A 21,206-nucleotide genomic window follows, 5' to 3' on the forward strand; every position below is an offset into this window, starting at 1 on the left:
ATCGCCAGGGACAGACCGCAACGCGATTGGCCAGCGGCGCCGTCACTCAGCGGCACGACGGCAGGCTCGCGTCGGCTGGGCTCGGTAGCGGTTTGACGCCGCCGTTGCGGATGTGTACGAGTGTGCGCGGGTACGCGCTCGCGGGAAGGGGGCGGGGCGGCGCGCGGCCAGGCCGTTAGGCGGTCGGCGAGCGGCGCATGCCGGCTGGGGCCGGCTCCCCGCCCCGCCGCGGCCCGTCACGTGACGGCATTCAGTGGTTACGGCCGAAGCGGGCGCCTTCTCGCCGCCGCCGCTCCTCGCGCGCCGCCCGGCGGCGGCCGTTTCGCTTTCATTTCCCGGAGGCCGAGGCCGAGCGGCGGCGGCGCGGAGCGAAGCGGCCTGCAGTGCCGCCCCCATCCCCCGCCCCGCCCCGCGCGGCCCCACCCCCGCGGGCTCGCGGTGAACTGAGATTCCCCTTCCCCTCCCCCGCCCGGCACACGCACACCGCACACACACACACCTTGGCCTCCTCTTCCTCCGGCTTCGGGAGAGAGAGAGAAAGAGAAAAGCAGAGGGCGAGGCGCTGGGCCTGGGCCTCCCGCACCGCGCCGCCGCGCACAACATGGAGGAGCTGGTGGTGGAGGTGCGCGGCTCCAACGGGGCCTTTTACAAGGTACCGCGCGCTCGGGCCGGGCCACGGGGGAGGGAGCGGGGCCCGGGACGGGAGGAGGAGGAGGAGGCGACGGCGGCGGCGGCGGCTCCTCCCCGCGTGGAGGGAGAGCGGGGCCCCGGGGCGGGAGGGAGGAGTGGAGGCCGCGGCCGGGCCGTCGCCGTGTCCGGGAGATGCGGGCCCGGAGTCGGGAGCTGTGCGGGCGGCGGAGGGAGGGAAGGCCCCGCAGAGGAGGAGGCCTCGGGCCTTCGCCCATTGTGGGAAGGGGAGGCCCCGGGGCTGCTGGGGCGGGAGAGGAGGGCCGGGGCCTCGGTCTGCCGGCGCCGGAGCGAGGATCGGGGCCGGGGATGGGGCGTTAATTGTTAAATCCTTGGCTTTTGTCGCTGCTTAAGGAAAGTCTTTCTCGCTGTCCAGGTTCCCGGCGGAGCTGCACGGCGTTTAAGGCGGGGGAGGAGAGGGGTGTTTGTTCCATGCACGTTCACGATGAGACCTGTTGTCAATTATTTTTCTTAATGCCGCGGCTGGGGACGTTGCATATTAACATTAAAGAGAGCGTTGCTTGACCAAAACTGTTTGCTGAGCTGCTAAGTGCATCTTATCATCAACTGTACCTTTTCCTGAAACTACTGAACAGCGTTCCGTGTTCGTTTCCAAGTCTGTGTGCTGAATAAAGCCATCACTGATTCTTCAATGCACGTATAGAGTTCTTAATATTTCTGTTAATACCGTGTAGTATTGGCGTGGCTTTGCTTGTGTTGGGATGCATTAATCAGTGCATTATTAGGGTGCAAGGCATGGTTCTGCCCTGTTCCCTGAAAACCCAAGTTTGAGCACGGTGAATTTGGGCCTACTGTCATTGTCACGTACACCTGTTACAAACATACCAGGAGCACTCCTCAGTCGTTTTCTGCAAGTTTACCGTTATTTAAATGTTGTAGTATTTTAAAATTTGGACGTTGTTATTGTGCAACATCAAATATTTATGTTAGTAAGGAAAGAAGAGGTAGAATTTCACGCTCTGATGTTAATGTGGTAGGGCAGGCTGGTGTCCGAATGATACAGGTCCAACACCCTTGACTTGAGGTTTTTCCATGGAGACAATTTGAAAACTTATTTCTAAAATACATCCTCATTCTGGAGAAGTTTAAAATAAAGAAAAAAGGAAAGTATGGAAGAAGTCTGAAAGCTTGGTGCACGTAGGTATGCTGTGGGTTTGTGATGTTGAAGTCCTGGATGTGCATATCACTTCCTGTAATTAAGTTATTTAGTGCTTTGAAAAATCAGCTTTAAGGTTTTTAAAGGTACAGTATTTGCATAGGAAAAAACACGGGCATAAATGTATTACTTAAGAGAGAAGTTCTGATGGGGCTTTCATCAAATTATATAACAATATTTACAAAATAAATGATACTGAAAATGATATTGTACATTCTTCAGTAACCAATGTTGTTAAACCAGGGAGAATATAAAAGTTCTGTCAATTTTTTTTTTAAGTCACATGTAGTTCTAATGTCATTATGTTCTTTTTCCCTTTCCTCCAAAATGTATGCACACTTCTGATTGTAGTTAAGGTAATAATAGCAGATAGGCATATACTCACAGCAATTTATTCTTTACTGTAGTTCAGTGTATCTAAGTTCTGACATGGGCGTTGCCTCCAAATTGGGTATTATGTTTGCCTTTTAACTTTTAGAAATTCAAAAAGAGGAATTTTATTTTCCCTACCCTCCTTAGTCTCTAAGGATTGGTTGGGAGGGATTGGTTGAATTATCTAAGGGAACTTAAATAGGACATATTGGTTTATTACACTTCACGTGTATTGACTGTCTAGGTGGAGCATTACACTTAAGATAAATGGTGCAACAGATTAATTTTTTTTAATTTTTTTTTTTTTTAAAAGCAGTCTCACACAGTTATAATCAATGTAGATCAGCAATTTTCCTCCAGCCTAAATTGCTGGAGTTTTAGTTACAGATCTTTCATGTATCGTAATGACAAGTGTCATGCTTCTATTAAGTAATTTATCTGAATGTTCTCTTTCTTTTGAGTTTTATGCTTGTCTTGCAGATCTGGGATTTGATTATAAAATGGATTGATTAATCCAAGATAACAAAAGTGTGGTGATGTTAAATGTGGACATAATTGCAAGACTCGTTTTTTTGTTTTGTTTAAAAAGTTTCCTTAGAAATGTTTTACAGCAATAACACAAAACATATCTAAAGCAAAATTTCTTAATTCCATTTCATGGTTTACTGATGCTTAGTGGTAGTTTCTTTGGCTTCAAATCATTTTTGTGATCTTCATTATTACATGCAAATGTTTTGGCAAACAAAACCTGCTGCTATGAGGATGTAGAGGGGAAGCACATAAGGCTGCTAGAGTCGTGAACGTGTGGAGTGGTACAAGTGAGTACCTCATTTCCCCTTGAGGCTTTCATAGAGTCTCTAAAGACCATATGAATTCAAGTCCATAAGCATGTTCTGATTTTGAGTGTTCCCAGCAACATCTTGATCTTGAAAGTAGGAAACTGATGCCTAATTGTTACCTAGAAACTATTGAGAGTCATTAATTAGGCTTTTTTCTGCTTATGCTGCCTGTGGGACTTGATCCAGAATGCGTGCTGAGGTGCATCTAGAGGGACGGTGTTCCACGCTAACACAGGAGATGATTTTGGTACTTCAGTAGGTGGAGTATGCATTCAGAGCGTGGAAAATTTTAACTCAGCTTTCGTACTAGTCAGGTACATTGTTCCACAAGAGTTCTTGAATGCATCATTTTGATAGCTGGATATTAATTTTTTCATGGAGTAATGATTTAATTATGTTAAGAATGCTTCACAATTCCATGAACTTTTTCTCCTTTCCCATACGAATTGTTCCATGGGAAGTACAGTGCAGTGAATAAGCATGATTTAGGAATAATCACTAATTTAGTGCCTAAAAATGCTTTGTCATGACTTAATATATTGCTTGGCCCACAATCTCTATAAAAGATTAAATACTTTTTTTTTTTTTTTTTTTTTTTTTTACTTTGAAGGCTATTCCAGCAGCCAGGGCTGTGTATCTTAAGGGGAGGGAACTGCCCTTCAGCAGCTCTCAGCTAAGTAGCTAGATTGTGGAGCTGCGTGCTGTTAGGTGCATCTTTAACATCTGTTGGTTCACGTAGGTACAGTAATCGAAGTTTCCATGTTCTTATTCTCAGACAGTCTGTTGTCCAATCTTTCCAGCCTTAGCTCTAGATACCATTTCCTTCGAAAAGGGAATGTGCTGGATATCTTTCCAGCATGGGATTTGTGTTTTGTTTTTTTTTTTTTTTTCCTTTCCCCAGTTTGGGAATAATTACCGCTTGTAATCTCTGCTGGAGATAGGAAGCATCCTGTTGGAGGCAGTATACACTTAGGAAGCATCATCATTCTCTTTGTTCATTCACAGTCCTTCTGAGGATGATAGCCTGTGCTATTTTTTCTGATTCAGTTTTTGTTTCTGTTACTTTTCTTCTTTTCCTGGCCTACTTTTTTGTACGGTGTGCCTTTTCTCAGATTTGGTTTGCTGTTCCTTATGACTCTTTCCTTGCAGCAGGAATAAAAATGTTACAGAACTGTTGGGCAGATGTAGATACTGGTTTGTATAAATGGAACAGCCTTATTATTTTTGCCTGTTCTCTCTTCTTAAATTTAGTAGAACCATTTTAATAATGGAGGATATCTGATGTAAGGGTTAGGGAGGACAACAACTGCAAAAACACTTAATGGCAGCTGGAGCCTGTGTTGTTCCTTTGACGTGTCCGTTATGCCGTTTAGCACATAAATAAGTATGTAGGTGTCTCCAGTAAGTCTTTCTTTCTGTTTAGTCGTTCATAAAACTTAGACCATATCTTTATCATTCAGCTCTTCCTAGAATGTCAGTGTTCATATGTGACAAAGACACTGTCGCTGTTTGATTGTAATCTTTTTTTGTTTATGTCTGAAGCATGGAGAAAAATGCTAATTGTTAATGTGACTGAAAGTCAAATCTGGTGTAGGAAACGTGCCACAGTTTGATTCTTCATCTCAGGGAAGAACAAGCAGTCCTAGCCTCTGTATTACTTCTATTTACAGAATTAAAAGCACAACTTCCAGTGATTTGAATTTCTTCTTATGTACTCTAATTTGATGTCACTGCAGTTGTGATATCATAGCATGCTGTAGTCAAATGAGACAGTGTCTCATTTCCTTATTTTAGTTCCATCTAGTTTCGCTGTTTTTAGTGCTTCTTGTGTCGTAGTCAGTGTTCTGTCCCTTTTTGAGTGTGCGTTTCAAATCCACACATATGAACCTTTAGGTTTGAATTTCCATGCCCAATTTGAACTTGTTATTTCCAGAAGGACTGAGGATTGCTTACTGTGCTTTTGGTAGCAATTTGTGAAATGAGTACCTATCCTCTGCCTTCAGTGACATCTGGGACTGCCCTGTCCTGTTATTGTGAATTTGACTTGTGATGCTAATGATCTGTTTCTTCTTTTCAGCATTATGTGTAGTTTTCTGTGGTGTGTCTAATAAAAAATACGAGTTGTGTTGAACGTTGCTTTCAGCTTTCCAAGTGCTTTAATGATTAAGTTGAATTTTTTTATAGCTACTTATGAAACTTGATGTTTCAAAACATTATGGTTTGTACTTAGAAATACACAGATGCTTAGGTGTACAAACTTAGTGTTTAATTTTTACTTAATACAGGTCTGTTTAATTTCTTATACTTGTGGAGAATAGATATAATGCTGTAATATAGGCTATGAAAACTGATCTGATCAAGGCATTGGATTTTTTTCTTTGTCACAAGATTGGGACAAGGAAAGCCAGCTTTCTCTGATTAGGTGGAATTAGGGGACTGTATGTTTAGGCTATTAATATATTTCGCCTGATTGTTTTCTAAGCATAAAGCTCATTACAGAAGTAGACTGAGGTGTTGTATATGCTGTATTTTTGAATTGGGGTATTTTGCTAGGAATTTTATGTTTGTAAGATCAGCAAGGCTAGAAATTAAAGGGCAAATAAGTAACATCAGTGTTTTTGGCCCAGCTGGTGGAAAAAGCAGATATTCTATCCTATGGCTGATTCCTGTGGAGTCAGTGAGACATCTGTACCAATGCTACTTATTGGCAGTCAAAAATATTTGATTCAGGCATGTTCAGATTTCTGGGTTGAGGCCAAGGCAATGTTGAAGATCTCCTTAAGAGGAGCCTGCATAGTAGCTGGAAAGTGAGAGAACACTATCATAACTAACTTGTAAATCTTTGCACGTTATTGAGATCATCTTCAGCCTAATGAAGCACACCTTCTTTTATTGTGGGACAGACAGTAACTGACAAAATCTCTACAACTGCTGTACTAGCTCTTGAGTCTTTAAACGAGGATGTGATGTTAAATTGAAAACAATAATTGCCCTTAGTTAAATATTCTTTTAATTAACTATTTGCTTTACATTTTTTTTAGATTTTATAAGTGCTAGGTTAGTCTTCGGCTTGATAACTTGCATTTGTGTCACTATCTAGTTTGTTTATTGATGGCAGATTGCAGAATGAGTACCACTAGTTGCTCATGTTGCTGTAGTGAGGAGCTTCTACTCAGCATGACTTGGGTGTTAGGAGCTGTCAGGCCTGAATGAGAATTTTTAACTACAGCACTCATGTATTTCTGTCATAACCCGTACTCTTCAATAGAATGATAATTGGAGCATCTTCTGGTGTTTCAATGACTAGCGAGGGGATGACTTCTCCAAAAGGATTATTAGTCTTCTTTAGCAGAAACAATTTTTGCTGTTCTGTGAATGTGATAATCAAGTATTAAGAAGTTACTTCTCAGAATGCTGTATTATGTTACTCTTAACTGTTTTTTTTCAAGGCTGTTCTTGTTCTTGGTAGCGTTTCTGTTAGATTTCCTTTATAAAATAGCTTGTACTTTTTGTGTACTCGAATGTTACTAATAATAAGTCCCATCTTTTCCATTCTGTGGTGTGAAGGAGTCGTAGCAAACGTTCGCTGGTGATTGCAAGGTTATTTCAAGTATTAAAGGCATCAATTTCTGTTCCATCTGTAAGAATAGGTGATTCAGAGCTGCGCATGGCAAACGTTTTGGATAAAATGTGGAAAGAATCTTTGATATGTATAGTGTTGCAAATCAAATCAGATCTACCATAGTACCTGTGAAATACATGTTTTTCTGGAGTTCTCTTGCAGAAGAGACAGCAATATGAAGCAGTACATAAGTGTTCAACTGGGAATTCTGTTGCCTTTTTATGTAAATAGTTTCTTGTTCTACTGTCAACTTGATGCAGAGATACGGTTCTAGATCTACTCTGTTTTATATTATTAAAACATAAACTATGTTTGCCACTCCCTTGGAAAGAATATCTTGGAATTTCAAAATAAGTATCTAAATACTATTAGAGTCTGAGAGCATCCTTTGGGTGCTAGCCATAATAAACTTCTCAGAAACTTTATTCTTATGGTATTGTGAGAGATGAGCAAGATGTAAATAGTCTTTTGCTCTTGTTGCTTTGCTTTGACTTCTGTTAGAGATGGCATTGGTTTCAGATTATTAACTAGCATTCTACTTCTTTATTGTGGAGAATGTCTCTACTGAGAGTTGTGAATACGTACTGCTTACTTTAATCATAATCAGTTATTGGAGCTCCATATTGGTCATCAGGTACTGCTTTTGTTTGGGTCTGTGAGATGTCCCTGCAATTTAGCATGTGCGTGAGAATACTTAATGAAAGAAGTGCTGGTGGAGTTTTTTTAAAACTCTTAAGTGCTATACCTAACAGAGTCTTAACACTCTTAAGATGTGCTATTCTTTTCTTGGAAACTTGAAAAGCGGAGAGAAGGATATGTGCTACAGTTCATTAATTACAATTTACAAGAAAGCTGCTGCTAAGTTACTTCCAGTTTACTGAGAATTTGTTCAACTACTGCGATGCACCGCCTTTGACAGAGTTAACTTCTGTAATTTCTCTTGTTCTTGGACTTTCATCCACCTCTACCTTGCAAGTGCGTGAAAAGCATGGACAAGTGCTAGTGTAATACTCACCACATTGCTAATGCCTATTTCAGTAATTTTAAAGGTATTTTTGAAAGGAAGGAAACAACGCAATATTTGCAACCCTCATTGCTATGCACCCTCTGTTTGAGGCTATGAAAAATATCTTCCCTAGTGAATCCCAAAGCTTTTTAAGTAGAATATCATCTTGGAATTCAGTGGATGGGGAAGTTTGAGCATAAAGCTGAGAAATATCAAGGATCATTGATTTCAGTAGCATAAATGGAAAAAAGCACCCTCTAGGCTTAGATTTAACTCTATACTCTGCTTGGTGGTTGTGTGGAGACTCAGCACAGCTGCTATTCATTGCCCAGAAGAAAACAAGGAAGGCTGCAAGGCATTTTGCTTAAGTTTGTGTGCTAAGGCTGCTGACTGTGTGAATGAGAATTGTATCAGAATGGAAATGTGTGATTTCTGGTGGATCAGTATTCAGGCTTACCTTGTGGTGAAAAAGGTGGGATTTCTTTAAAGAGTAGTTGTGTTTAATTTCTAAACTATAGTTTTCTTGTCAGAAAGTACAAAGTGATAACTATAACTCAAGTTTAATATATTGGATTTCACATCTCAATTCAAAATCGTTTTGTCATTTGTTAGTGACCTCTTCCATAATTTCTGAAAAGCAGAAAGGCTGTGTGTGTTGCATTCTGTCTATCTGCATGTTGACAGTCATGACTTCTGGGTTATCAGCTTTCAGTATGTGTCTTATATTTGTCTACTGCAAATTGCAGGAGGTTGACTCAAGAACATATTTACATGCTGAATAATACTAATTTCTGTGGAAGGAAAGCATTGTTTGAGGCTTGTTCTTTAAAAGCATCTGTAGGCATACTGTAATTGTACCTTTATTTTCTTCACAGGCATTTGTAAAGGATGTACATGAAGATTCGATAACAGTTGCATTTGAAAACAAGTAAGTATATTGCTGCTATATCTACAAATATGGAGTTAAGAGTTTCTATCTTGAATCTGATGAAGCTAAATAGAGCTTAGGATGGTGGAGAGTGGCATCCTTAAGATAGTGTATGCTTCTGCTGGCGTGTTAAGAATTAAGAGATTAACTATTATCAACGTTTTGTCTGTGCTTTCAATTGTTTAAATATTTTAAGGAATGAAACTAGGAAAAGGTGAATGTTCTAGAAAATATTTTACTGGACTTCGATAGTAGCAACCATGTTTAAGTAAGCAGTGATACCACGACAGCTTCTATCTGATGAGAATATTTTAATATACATTTTCCTGATTGCATTATTATAGAACTTGTTTTATAGATGGTGATGAATGCCAGTTTCCCGAGCTTAAATTTTTTACCATCACTTGGTGGCACAGCGAGTTAGCCTTCTGTTACATTGCTTAGCTCAGGTTTGTTTCCTGGAGGAATTAAAAACCCAGATGGTGTGTGTATGTGTGTGTGTATATGTGTATGTGTGTATACATATATAATTTTATCTGGTGTATCTTTGTTATGGAGTCATGTATTTTTAGGAATTGTTTTGCGGTTACTGTTGAAAAAAGTCTTTTCTTGTCATGTTTATTATATTGAATTATATTGAATCTTAAAGAATCTTAAAATTCAAACTGAATTCAGACATAATCTGGATTGTTGTCTATACTTCTAAGGTATAGACGAAAGGAAGAGACTGATTTTTTTGAAGTAAAAGTTCAAAAGTGTTAAGAAATTTTTTAACCTGCATTTTGATGTTGGGGATAAAACCTGTAGCTATGAATTGTAAAAACAACTGGAAGATTTCAAAACAGTACAGATAAGAGCAAGATTTTGATGTATGTGCACAAAAGCTCTGCAAAACTGTGAAAACATGAAGTGAATGAATTTTCAACGCAGTTCTGACTTCTTTATTTCTTAAAAAGAAAGTGAAAGTGTTTAGGTCATTCCCTGTATTTTTGTTTGCAGCTGGCAACCAGAGAGACAAATACCATTCCACGATGTGAGGTTTCCACCACCTGCAGGCTACAATAAAGACATAAATGAAAGTGATGAAGTCGAGGTATGTATACACCATTAATCAAGTTTGTTCTTGAGAAGTGAGAGAATTTGGGGTGAAAATGTCAGCCGAGCCAGGGAAGGCTTGTCTCTGTATTATATGTTGTAACTCTTTTGATTCCAAATACTGAATAGAAAATGATGTCAAACATGCCATCAAAAGGTATTTTGACAGTATGACAATGTCATTATGTGCACACTGATTTACGGATGAGATCAAATTTTCTTTGATTATGGGTTCTTTCTTTGTCAGAACTCAGTGATTTGGAAATACATGCTATGTTAGTTTGGACAATAGTTCTTTAACTACATTTAGACCTTATAATAACTTTTATCTACATAGGCAAATAATAATGTCATTTGTTACCAAAGCTTAAAACTGAATGAAAACATGAAAATTCTGTATGTGTATATAGTTGCTCCAAAGGTAATGCCTTCTGTTTACTTCCATGGAAGCTATAGCAGTTATAAAGAGCACAGTGTCAGAATCACAGAATAGTAGGGGGTGGAAGGGACCTCTAGAGATCATAAAGTCCAACCCCCCCCTGCCAGAGCAGGCTCCCAGACCGGGTTTCACAGGTGGACATCCAGGGGGGTCTTGAAGTTCTTGAATGTCCCCAGAGGAGGAGGCTCCACAACCTCTTTGTTCCAGCGCTCCATCACCCTTACTGTGAAGAAGTTCTTCTGCACGTTTGTGCAGAACTCCGTGTGCTTCAGACTGTGCCATTTCCCCTTGTCCATGCACCACTTAGAGAAGTCTGGCCTCATCCCTTTGTCTCCTGCACCTTAGATATTTATTTATTGATCAGATCCTCCCTGAGTATTCTTTTCTGAAGGCTGGACAGACCCAAGTTGCTCAGCCTTACCTCATAAGAGAGATTCTCCAGGCCCTTTATCATCTTTTTGGCCCTCTGCTGGACACTATTTGACAGAGCAAATTCGCAGCTGTGAAACACAGTTTTTCAACATAGCCACCATTAGCATTTTTGCCAGCAATGAGCAAAGGCTGAGCTCATAAAAATCTGCACGAGCAGATGTCACCTGATAAATGTCAATGGGTGATGTTTTTTCTGCGTGGAGGAGTTCATTTCCATACCTTTGCTTCATACGCACTTCTCTGTCAGGCGCCATTCTGTCAGACTGCCTCTCAGCTGTGGTCTGTCACACGATAACAAACTGTAACAGAATATGGACAGGAAGGCTCACCCTCTGCTGTCATACCACCAGCTTGCACCTCTGATGTCAAAGTAGCAGGCATTACTTTTGGAGCAGCTTTTATATGTATTCCTGCAAAATACAAGTCAATATAAAGATATATCTGTAAATACCTCTGTAAAGCTAGCAGCAGCCTGCATTTTAGTATTACATGTTCCTGAAACTTCAACTTTCTATAAAGCAATAATATTTAATTTTTTAATTCTTATAAAAAATAAGAGAGCTTTGAGTACTTAATAGCATGCAAGCAAAACTTCTGATTTGAAAAATAAGAAAATGTCAAAAAATTAATGTAGTTACAGCCAATATCATATATGTACTGAAGTAGTAAAGATGTGTCCTCCTGTCATCCCCCCACTACTTAGATCTGCATGCAGGTAAGAAGCGTTGTATAACATACAAAAGGCTGAATTTTCTCTTTTTTGACTGCACGCAAGACTGAAGCAACAATTGCTGGTAGATCTCTATGATCTTTTATAAGTAGTCGTATATTCTACTTATATTTGCAATAGCTATTTCAGCTGTCTGTGTGCATGCTATTTAGTTCTTAGATTGGAGACTGTAAATACTGATATGTTGTGCTGGTCTTCACGTCTTTTGCAGAGCTGATGCTAATACTAATCTGTATCAGCTTTTGGGCTACAGCTGTATAACGTGTGTATTTTGTTCAGGTTTATTCCAGGGCAAATGAAAAAGAACCCTGCTGCTGGTGGTTGGCTAAAGTGAGAATGATAAAGGGTGAGGTAGGAATATGCATATAAATATATACTTATTTTTTCTTGTGTTGCTTTTGTTTATTTTGATGCAAAGTGACTTTAGTATTTCTCTCTTTGATTTCAAAAAACTACTTGGCTAGGACAGTTGCAATTACCATTAACTTTGATGTAGAAAAGTTCAGATTTCGATTCTGAGTTAGCAAAAGTGCCTCTAACTTGGTAGTGTAGTTCTTACTCTTGTAATAAAACGTGTCTTGGATGATTTTATTATTTTTATATCAGTTTTATGTAATAGAATATGCAGCCTGTGATGCTACGTACAACGAAATTGTCACAATCGAGCGTTTGAGGTCTGTGAACCCTAACAAACCTGCAACGAAAGATACTTTCCATAAAATCAAACTGGAAGTACCAGAGGATTTAAGGCAAATGTAAGTGCAAGTATTTCTTTACAAATTGATTCAAAACACTGGTAACTTGTTGAGCTTGAGGAAAGAAGGAATAAAAATGCTTCTTATTGCTCTAAAGTAATTTAAAAAATATTCATTTAAAAATATAGCAGGTACAAACGTGAATATGATCATAGCTCAAAAATATAAAAGATTATCTTTAAAATGTAATTTAGTTCTGCTGGATTTAAGGTTGTGTGCAGAACAGATGTAAGATTTTTATTTATTGCCATTTGCTTTCTTACAGCTGCTCTGTTATGTTTAAATTACTGTGAATCCATTCCCTGTCATCTTCATTGATAATCCGTAAATGTTCGGTACTTCGTTGATGGAGTATTTGACAATGTCAAAGCTGGTATTTAATGGCAATAAAAAACATACTATAGGGCATAAGATTTTCTGATGATGGCTCTGCAAGTAGTTGTGCAATGATTAAAACTTCCCATAGTGCAGTACATAAACAACCAGTTTTCTCCCAGAACACTGACATTTTTTTTTTTTTCTGAATGTAATTCTAAAATGCAGAATAATAGTGATTCCCCTCTTTTAGCTTCAGAATGAATTATTTTTAGAGACCTGTGTTATTGCCCCAATATGAAAGAAGTTATAAATTCAGATTAGACTTGGAACTGTGAAAGCTTGCGTTACAGCAAACAAATTCACTAAGTAATGAGTAGATAGTAGAAGTCTGGAGAAGCCAAGTATTGTGTGAGATGAGCAGGAAGTTGTTACAGTTGCTGCAGTAGTTACAGTGAAGTCACTTGTCATACTGGTGCATAGTGCGTTGGAAATTTTAGACTTGCTGCGTGTAATGATTTTAGCTTTTTTGTTAACATGAAGCTTAAAAACTGCATTCTACTCATGAAGAGAAACAAAAGTAAAGCAAGTTAAGTAGATTATGTCCAAATGAAATGATACCTTCATTGCAAGGGGAAACTGGATATAGGTAGATAAATGAGTTTAAGATTCTTTGTATTAGGAAAGGAATCTTTTAAGCTGTAAATGCAGCAGTTTATTATTTTAACTTAGCGTTTTATTTTTAGGTGTGCCAAAGAGTCTGCACATAAGGACTTCAAAAAGGCAGTTGGAGCTTTTTCTGTAATATATGATTCCGAAAACCATCAGCTTATTATTTTAGTAAGTAAGAACATCTAACCATGCCAAGTGCAATAGTTTCTTTGAAAATTTCATATATAAAACATTCTTTTATTTATTAATAATTTAGTCAATCAACGATGTAACAACGAAGCGGGCAAATATGCTGATAGATATGCACTTTCGAAGTCTTCGCACTAAGTTGTCCCTGATTTTGAGAAATGAAGAAGCTAGCAAACAACTGGAGGTACGGATTTTTATTCTCTGAAGTAATTTTGGATTTAAAAATAATTCTCAAACAGTTGATAGCTGATAGGACTTGAATGGGAGATGAAAATAATTATTTACTGATACAGTAGGTAATAAGTTTATAGTTAGGAGGCTTGTTCTTACAAATACTCATTTTTATACAATCTCTACAATCTCACACCCAGTCCTTCCCATCACAGAGGATTTTGTGTTACTAAGTAAGAATCAATACATGTGTATGTGTATATGCACGCACTTCATAGTATGAACCATAAAATAATCAGTCATTATTGCACAGATAGGGCCACGTTTGATAGGTTTGATTTAATGTTTTTGAAAATTGGTGGAGTGTGGCTTGATACTAAGATAGACTTAGAGCAGGATCTTGCAAAAGAAATGTAGTGGCAGTGGAATCAGGACAGATAACATGGAAGGAGTATAGGGATGCTGCTGTGCGGTGCAGGAGTGGGATCAGGGAGGCCAACTGGGACTGGGCTTGGCAAGGGGTGCAAAGAAGAATAAGAAAGGCTTCTATGGGTACTTCAGCTGGAAAAAGAAAGCCCGGAAGGGCGTACTCTTCCTAGTGAGCAGCTCAGACAGGCTAGTAACAACAAACGGAGTGCTGAGGTATTGAACTTCTTTGCCTCGGTTTTCAGTAGTGACTGCTCTACGCGCAGCCCTTGAGTGGATAGCCAAACAGACAAAGCCAAGTGCAAGGTCTCGCACATGTCATGGCAGCCCCACTGCTAGCACAAGCTGGGGGATATAAGGATAAAGCACAGTCTCACCGAAAAGGACCTGGAGGATGGCAGCTGGATGTGGACCAGCACTGTGCCCTCACAGTGCAGAAAACCAATTGGATCCTGGGTGCATCCAAAGCAGCACAGCCAGCAGGGTGAGGGAGGGGATTTGCACCTCTGCTCTGTGCTCTGAGACCTCACCCATCCTGATGGGGCATGCTCAGTACAGGAGAGACGTGGACTGTTGGAGCATGTCCAGAGTGAATCCACAAAAACGACCCGAGGGATGGAATACCTCCCTGCCATGACATGCTAAAGGATCTGGGGCTGTTCAGCCTGGAGAAGAGAAGGCTCCAGGGAGACCTGAGAGCAGCCTGTCGGTATCTAAAGAGAAGCAATAAGAAAGGAGGGGCAGATTCTTGAGCAGGGTCTTATGTGATAGAAGAGGAGGAAATTGTTTCGAACTGAAAGAGGGGAGATTTAGATTGACTATAAGGAAGAATTTTTTTAAAATAAGAGTGGTGGGGCACTGGAAGAGGTTACCCAGAGAGGTGATGGAAGCCCCATCAGGCTCTGAGCACCTGATGTACCTATCTGAGTCTTTTTTAAAAGCAGGGGAGTTGGACTAGATAGCCTTTAAAGGTCTCTTCCAACTCAAAAGATTCTCTGATTCTATGAAAATGAGAGGTGAATCTATGGGAGGGGGTGAGACTGTTGTCAGTATGTACAAAGGGATTGGTTTGTCTCTAGATAAAATTATCTTAGAGCAGATAAAACTTCTGATATTTCTGTAACTGGAGAGTGGGTGTTGACTGGCAAGAAGTTTGACTCATACTTGTCCATGGGGGGGGGGAGTAAAGGAAAGGGTAGACTAGAAAATTAGAGAATCTTCAGAATTTACCTATCTTTGTAATTTTTTCTCATGTCTACAAATCAGAAAAACATAGCAGCATTTTCAAAAACTTCTTGTTGATGAATGTAAAAAGAAGGGTGATAAAACTTTGAACGATTGGTTTTACATGGATGTATACCAACTCTGTCATTTTTGAGCCAGATTTCATTATTCCCTACCCTGTTCCCCAGAAAGGATTAGATCTACTGGGGTTTTAGCTTTAAGTGGGAAGTAGTGTGGTAGTTATTGTATGGTAGCTTCTTATATCCAGTAGGTGTGCTCACCACTGCTTACAGGAAGTGTTCCTGTTACTCTTGGTAGTCTCTTGATTTCTGTATCTGAGAGCTGTAATCCAAGATAGTTTGGGTCTGAATATTCTCAAGACCCAGAAGGAACCAGTTTCTTCTCACTGATTTTCCTTCTTGAGCACTCCTGCTGTCATTTTTCAGTAATCCTTTTTTGTTGTCTTCAAGAACTGACAATCATATGAGGTAAGTTGCTCATGAAATGTGAAGTATTATTTCAGAGGTGAGAAGAACAACAGCCTTTTCAGAGCTCATCCTGATGTGTGCACAGATGTGTGCACCAGAAGCCGCTGTCATTAATTCCTGTCCCTAACTAATCTGGGATTCTTGCTTTTATTCAAAGTGTGAACCTTTTTTCTGCCATGAAAAGTTGAATTTTGTTCAACTCTGCTTGGAAAGCCTTTGTTCTACCTGAGACATACTTTAGTGAAGAGTTATTGTGAGATAAATGTATATATGATTATAATTAGTGTGATAGAAGTTGGCTGATCCTTTTTGTGTTTCCATTAAGAACTATAAAGACAATTTTGGCCAAACTCAAAAACTCCAGATAGCAAAAATTGTATTCATTATTTCTGTTGAAAAGCCAATTGGTGTACAAATATATTGCACGTATCCGTGTGCAGAACAAATATTTAGTGAATGCAGGCTTTACCGCAATATTAATAGTTCATTATTTTGATCAGATAAACTCCTTTCTGTGCCATAGACCTTTGAATGTCTGCTACTGTTTTTTCTTCTGTAGCTCAGAGTTGGAAAGGTAAAAATGCTATGATGACTACACCTAGGTTCTCTTTCTTTTCCCTTTCTCTTTGTTGTGTTTTATACCTTCTTTCATTTCTGCATATTAGCTTCTTGCATGGCTTTCCTTCTTAAACATGACTTTTAGAGAGTGAAGTAAAATAACCGAACAAATCAGTTTTTGTTTGCTTCCCTTACCTATTGGGTGTGGCTTAATTATTTCGAGATTTTAAAAAACAAACGTGGAAATCTACTTTAATATTCTGGGTTGTATTTTATTATCTATGAATGCAGTTTGGACATGACCTCTAAGAATTAACATCTGTTTCTCACTAATCTATTCAAAGAGAACAGTTAGATTTTTTGCAGTGTTTTGATACAATACATCTTGTAATATATAGTTTCTGGAGAAACTAATGATACTTTAGTAGATGCGATATAAATGCATATTAACTATCATAGCTGAAGACAGCAGTGATGTAATTTCATCTTTTCTGCACACATAGGTAGTTGTGTTAACCACTGATTGATTTTTGTCATCCTGTTTTCTGTTTTTTCTGTCATCTGTTGGTCTTTAACACACCAGCTAGTAAAACAGCTATTGGATTAACTGTCAGAATGTAGATGTGCAAACATTCAAGATAATACTTGCTGTCTTGGTCTCCTTTAAGACAGTTAAAGAAATTTTAGATAGAGATTCCTGAGTATTTCATGATGTTTGGATATTTTCCCAATATTTGTTGTGGCCAATTTTCCCTGACAGTGATGTTTTAATAGTTTTAACCTGACCAGGTCAGGTAACAGAAGCAGTTCAGTTAGGACATTTCTTTGATAGATACATATATTTTTTTTAACCTCTGTAGAGTTTCATGTTGCAAGAGGTTGAACAGCTGTTATCACCCAAACAGTTTTCAAGTGTGGCTTTGTGTCTTCACCACTTCAGTGCACTGCAGGAAAATTATACATAATAGAATTATTTCTTGATTCTGGAATGATAATAGAACTTTATTTTTCTTTCAGAACACTGTTTCCATTTTACTTAATACTTTCTGTCTGTGATGATATATCTTCTGTAGATGCATTAAGTTATTGTTACCTTGCTATGGTAAACAGAGACTTTTATACATGTTTTATATTTGCTCTTCTCTGTAGATCTAAGTGCTGTAACTTTATTTAAATGTGTGGCAACTTAATTGTCGTAAACAATGTTTGTTTTGTTTTGTATATTTATACTGATTTGTTTCCATATTTAGTTAATTAGCTAGTTAACTTAGTGATTGCCTGGGTTTCATATAACACAGGCATCCTATAAAAAAACTTGATCTGTTTCTTTGAAAAGAAGATGATGTAGCAGAAATTTATCAATCATTGTTTTAATGTTCATAAACAAAATATTTTTATGGGGTTGGTTTTTTTTTTTTTTTTTAATGAAATGTCCACCTATCTTTAACAGCTTCCCCATTTGTTTAACAGGTTGTGAAGTTCATGCAGTTCAGTATTTACCGAGGTGTTTTTTTTTTTTTTTTTTTTTTTTTTTTTTTTTTTTTTTTTTTCCCACCTTTAAGATCTGGTCATGCTAGTAACCTGAGGCACTCAGTGTTGACAGGTTGTTCTTATCAAGACGATGGTGTCGAAATCTGTCTTTCCTGCCTATCTGATGTTTTCCATGCCATCCAACTCCACAGCGTGCTGCAAAATAGTTCTCAAAAGTTGTCTTCAGTTCCCATTTCTTCCTGCCTGCTGTGTGATGGATGCTATAATAGTACAATTACAAAAACACTGAAACTACTTCATATGTACTTCTATGAGTTGAAGTTTGCTGATGTGGTTTTCCTGGAAGCTCAGGACTGCTTCAAAAAATTGTTTACTGTAGTCATTAGTGTTATTTTTAACCTCTTTGTTTTTTGTGGGTTTTTTTGTGTTTTTTATCTGTCTTTCTAGCAATGCTTTGTTGTTATTTTTTTTTTTTCAAAACTATTTTTAATTTTTTCTTGGTGTCTTCTTTCACATAGGAAGCCTTCATTAAGATGTAAGTCATTCTGTACTGCTTAGTTGTACCACAGCAGTTTAACGAAAAAGTGATAGGAGTTGTGAAGCAATTACCAGGTGTTTAATTTAAGGTCACCTGAGCCTCAAACATGATTGAGAGTTCATTTAATAGCTTAGTTACTGCTATCCCCATGCTGAAATAGGACTTTGTCTTGATTGTATGAATCTGAAGTTCTCAGATTAATGGGTATTGTTTCCTGGGTGAGTATTTTAATGCGTTCTCTGAATCTAAGCAATGTATTGGAGTTTCACCTTAATTTTGTTGCCTTCTGTAGACACCAGTTCTTTTTTTTTTTTTTTCTTTTATACACAGAGTATATCTATCTGTAGGGTGTTACCTCTGTAGCTTTGGGACTGAATTTTAATTGAGCAACTCTTGTTTCGGGCTAACTTGAAATGGTGCAGTTTTCTACACAGATCATAGGGTTTTCCTTAATCATTATTGTATGGTAGCTGTTAAGTCACCCCTGAAACACCGATTGAGCACCTGGGAAAAGGACCCAGTCAGCTGTGGGAGCACAGGTGTAGGCAGTTCACCTGTGAGACAGGAAGGGATGGAGCCTGGTTCCACCTCTCTTATATGTCATATAAGGGCTGACTGCCCCTGGTTAAGGATCTCTTCCTGGAGATCCGTTCTTGGTGAAGCTTTGCCCTGTGAACCTAAAATCTTCTGATACAGGTGAGCAATCTTCTTCCCTTCTTTTATAGCACCTCTCTATTGTGCCAGCCCTTTTGTCATCATGTTTTTGTTGTAATAGTTTTCCAGTTGCATTGATCTAATTGCTACAACTACAGATATCTGGATTCCTTTCAGAGTTCTAGGCAACTTGCATCACGATTTCATGAACAGTTTGTTGTTCGTGAAGACTTAATGGGTTTGGCTATTGGCACTCATGGTGCTAATATTCAGCAAGCCAGAAAAGTCCCTGGAGTGACTGCCATTGATCTTGATGAAGATACCTGCACATTCCATATTTACGGAGAGGTAAGATCCCTTCTTTAACCTTTCAGATAATAATAATTTAAAAAAAACAATAAATGTTTTGGGAAAACCCATCTCATTTCTCTTATATACCCTATGTGTTTTAGGATCAAGATGCAGTGAAGAAGGCGAGAAGTTATCTTGAGTTTGCTGAAGATGTCATACAAGTCCCAAGAAATTTAGTAGGTATGTTAGTACTAGAGACTAGGGTTAAAGAAAAATGCGTTCTGAGGTTTTTAATTTTAGAACTGAGGCAGAGTAAGAAAAAGTTGGAAAAGTTATTTGTGAGCAGTTGTTAGGTGATAAAAAGCCTCGGAGTTTGAGGTGCTTTTCTTGAAGATTTTTTTTTTTTTAATTGCCTGTCCTCCCCTCCCCCCCCATTCTGTGTAGAATTTTTCAGTCCTTTGTAAGGAATTACCTGCTAGTTTGTAGTTCAAAGATGCCCTTAATACAAAGCAGAATAGTTTCTTGATTGAGCCTAAGAATTGAATGACTTCCTTCAAAGATGCTGTGATTTATTTTTTTTTTCAGCTCTACAACAGAGAAGTACTTCTTGCACTGTCTTGTATTTTTCTGGCGTGCTTTTGTTTGTTAGAAGCAGCACTGTAGGATAAACTGAAGCCTGGTTAAGGCACTCAGCTCTGGAGTTGTAGAACAGTAGCTTTAGGGTAGGTTCTTCATCCCATTCCCTCTTGTTACCTGTAGGGGGCAAGTGAAATGATAGGCTGCTGTTGTTACTTTAACTTGAAATTTATTTTACTTTGTGTATTTTCTGTTTACAACTTCTGGTATTGGCAGCATTTTACTTTTAGTCTGCTTCTTGGCCTAGATTCCTTAAAATAAATAATCGGACCAACCATATCTCATATCCAAAATAGTGCTTGTTCACTTACTGATTCCTAGTAATTTGCCAGAAAACAAATGAGTTTGGATTATGAAGTCATTACTGGAATCTTTATATTTTCCATAGATAAAACAACAACTTGACATCTGCTTTTTCTAGCTAATAATCCTTTAAAAAATTTCAAACAGAACTAAAAAAAAAAAAATTTTGTTGTCTTTTTAAAGGTTTCATAGAAGTCAGTAACCTGAAATGTAGGTTACAAAACGGACTGTATGTATGCATACATAATTTTTAATGAATTTCATGTATGCTGCTGAATTCTACTTAATATTTGTTTTTAAGAAATAGATTTTTTATAACTTAATGTTCATTTTTGTGTTTTGGTTTGACTTTTTTTTTTTTTTTTTTTTTTTTTTAATTTGTCACCAAGGTTTTTTTTTTGCTGTTTTGTTTGTTAGGGAACTGTTATACCAAAGAGGTGTAATGGAGTAAGTTACTCAAAAGAAGCTTTTGACTTGTGGTCAAGAAGATCTTAGTAGCTGTTTTTGTCATATTTTCTACAAATATTTAGGGTTTAAAATTTCATGGTTTTAAAACAAAAAAAGAAACAGAAGTGAAAATTTAGTTTAGCTTTGAATAATAAGAATGATGTCCTGTGTGATTAAAAGAAAAGTTTAATTTGCTCTCCAGGGATTAATTGTTTCAGCTGTTATGCACTCAATATTTACTGCCTTCATTTCAGTGATGTCCTGTAAAAAAAGGTTAAGTTGTAGGCTTTTCAGCAGTCATAAGATTCTGTGTTAAATGACACGTTAAGTGTCACGGAGTATCAAGCTGTTTTGATAAGTTCTTTCACTGTTAACTAAATGATTTTGTTTTACAGAATAATAGTATTCTCAATCCTTAGGGAAAAGCCCTGAGAATTGAATGTTTTGTGTGTCCTTTTTGTAGGGAAAGTAATTGGAAAAAACGGAAAACTGATTCAGGAGATAGTGGACAAATCTGGTGTTGTAAGAGTGAGAATTGAGGCTGAGAATGATAAAAATATTCCACAAGAAGAGGTATGTTTTCATTTAATGTGATTGCTTTTTTATCTGATGGTTATATTCTGCCTAGTGATAACATAGATTCTTCCTTCTATCTTCATAATGGTAAGGTGAAGTTCTGACTATAATGTGGGTATTTCTTTCTCCTCAGGTCAAAGCATGG

At 38.3% G+C, this 21,206-nt stretch overlaps 1 protein-coding gene across 2 annotated transcripts in view; it reads left to right on the forward strand.

The window, feature by feature from the left end:
• The first annotated feature begins 413 nt into the window (after positions 1 to 413).
• FMR1 (fragile X messenger ribonucleoprotein 1) overlaps positions 414 to 21,206 on the forward strand; it is a 29,594-nt gene continuing 8,801 nt past the window's right edge. The window contains exons 1-10 of one of the 2 annotated variants that reach the window (XM_052673517.1): positions 414 to 652; positions 8,579 to 8,631; positions 9,631 to 9,724; positions 11,607 to 11,678; positions 11,934 to 12,082; positions 13,144 to 13,237; positions 13,326 to 13,442; positions 18,986 to 19,156; positions 19,261 to 19,339; positions 20,949 to 21,058. In XM_052673517.1, the coding sequence (XP_052529477.1) occupies positions 602 to 652; positions 8,579 to 8,631; positions 9,631 to 9,724; positions 11,607 to 11,678; positions 11,934 to 12,082; positions 13,144 to 13,237; positions 13,326 to 13,442; positions 18,986 to 19,156; positions 19,261 to 19,339; positions 20,949 to 21,058 (990 nt within the window). In that variant the 5' untranslated portion in view covers positions 414 to 601. The remainder of the gene's footprint in view (positions 653 to 8,578; positions 8,632 to 9,630; positions 9,725 to 11,606; positions 11,679 to 11,933; positions 12,083 to 13,143; positions 13,238 to 13,325; positions 13,443 to 18,985; positions 19,157 to 19,260; positions 19,340 to 20,948; positions 21,059 to 21,206) is intronic. The other variant, XM_052673518.1, reaches the window with a different exon arrangement.

This window comes from Tympanuchus pallidicinctus, unplaced genomic scaffold, assembly GCF_026119805.1.
Source record: "Tympanuchus pallidicinctus isolate F22 unplaced genomic scaffold, pur_lepc_1.0 scaffold13, whole genome shotgun sequence".
Taxonomy (NCBI): Eukaryota; Metazoa; Chordata; class Aves; order Galliformes; family Phasianidae; genus Tympanuchus; species Tympanuchus pallidicinctus.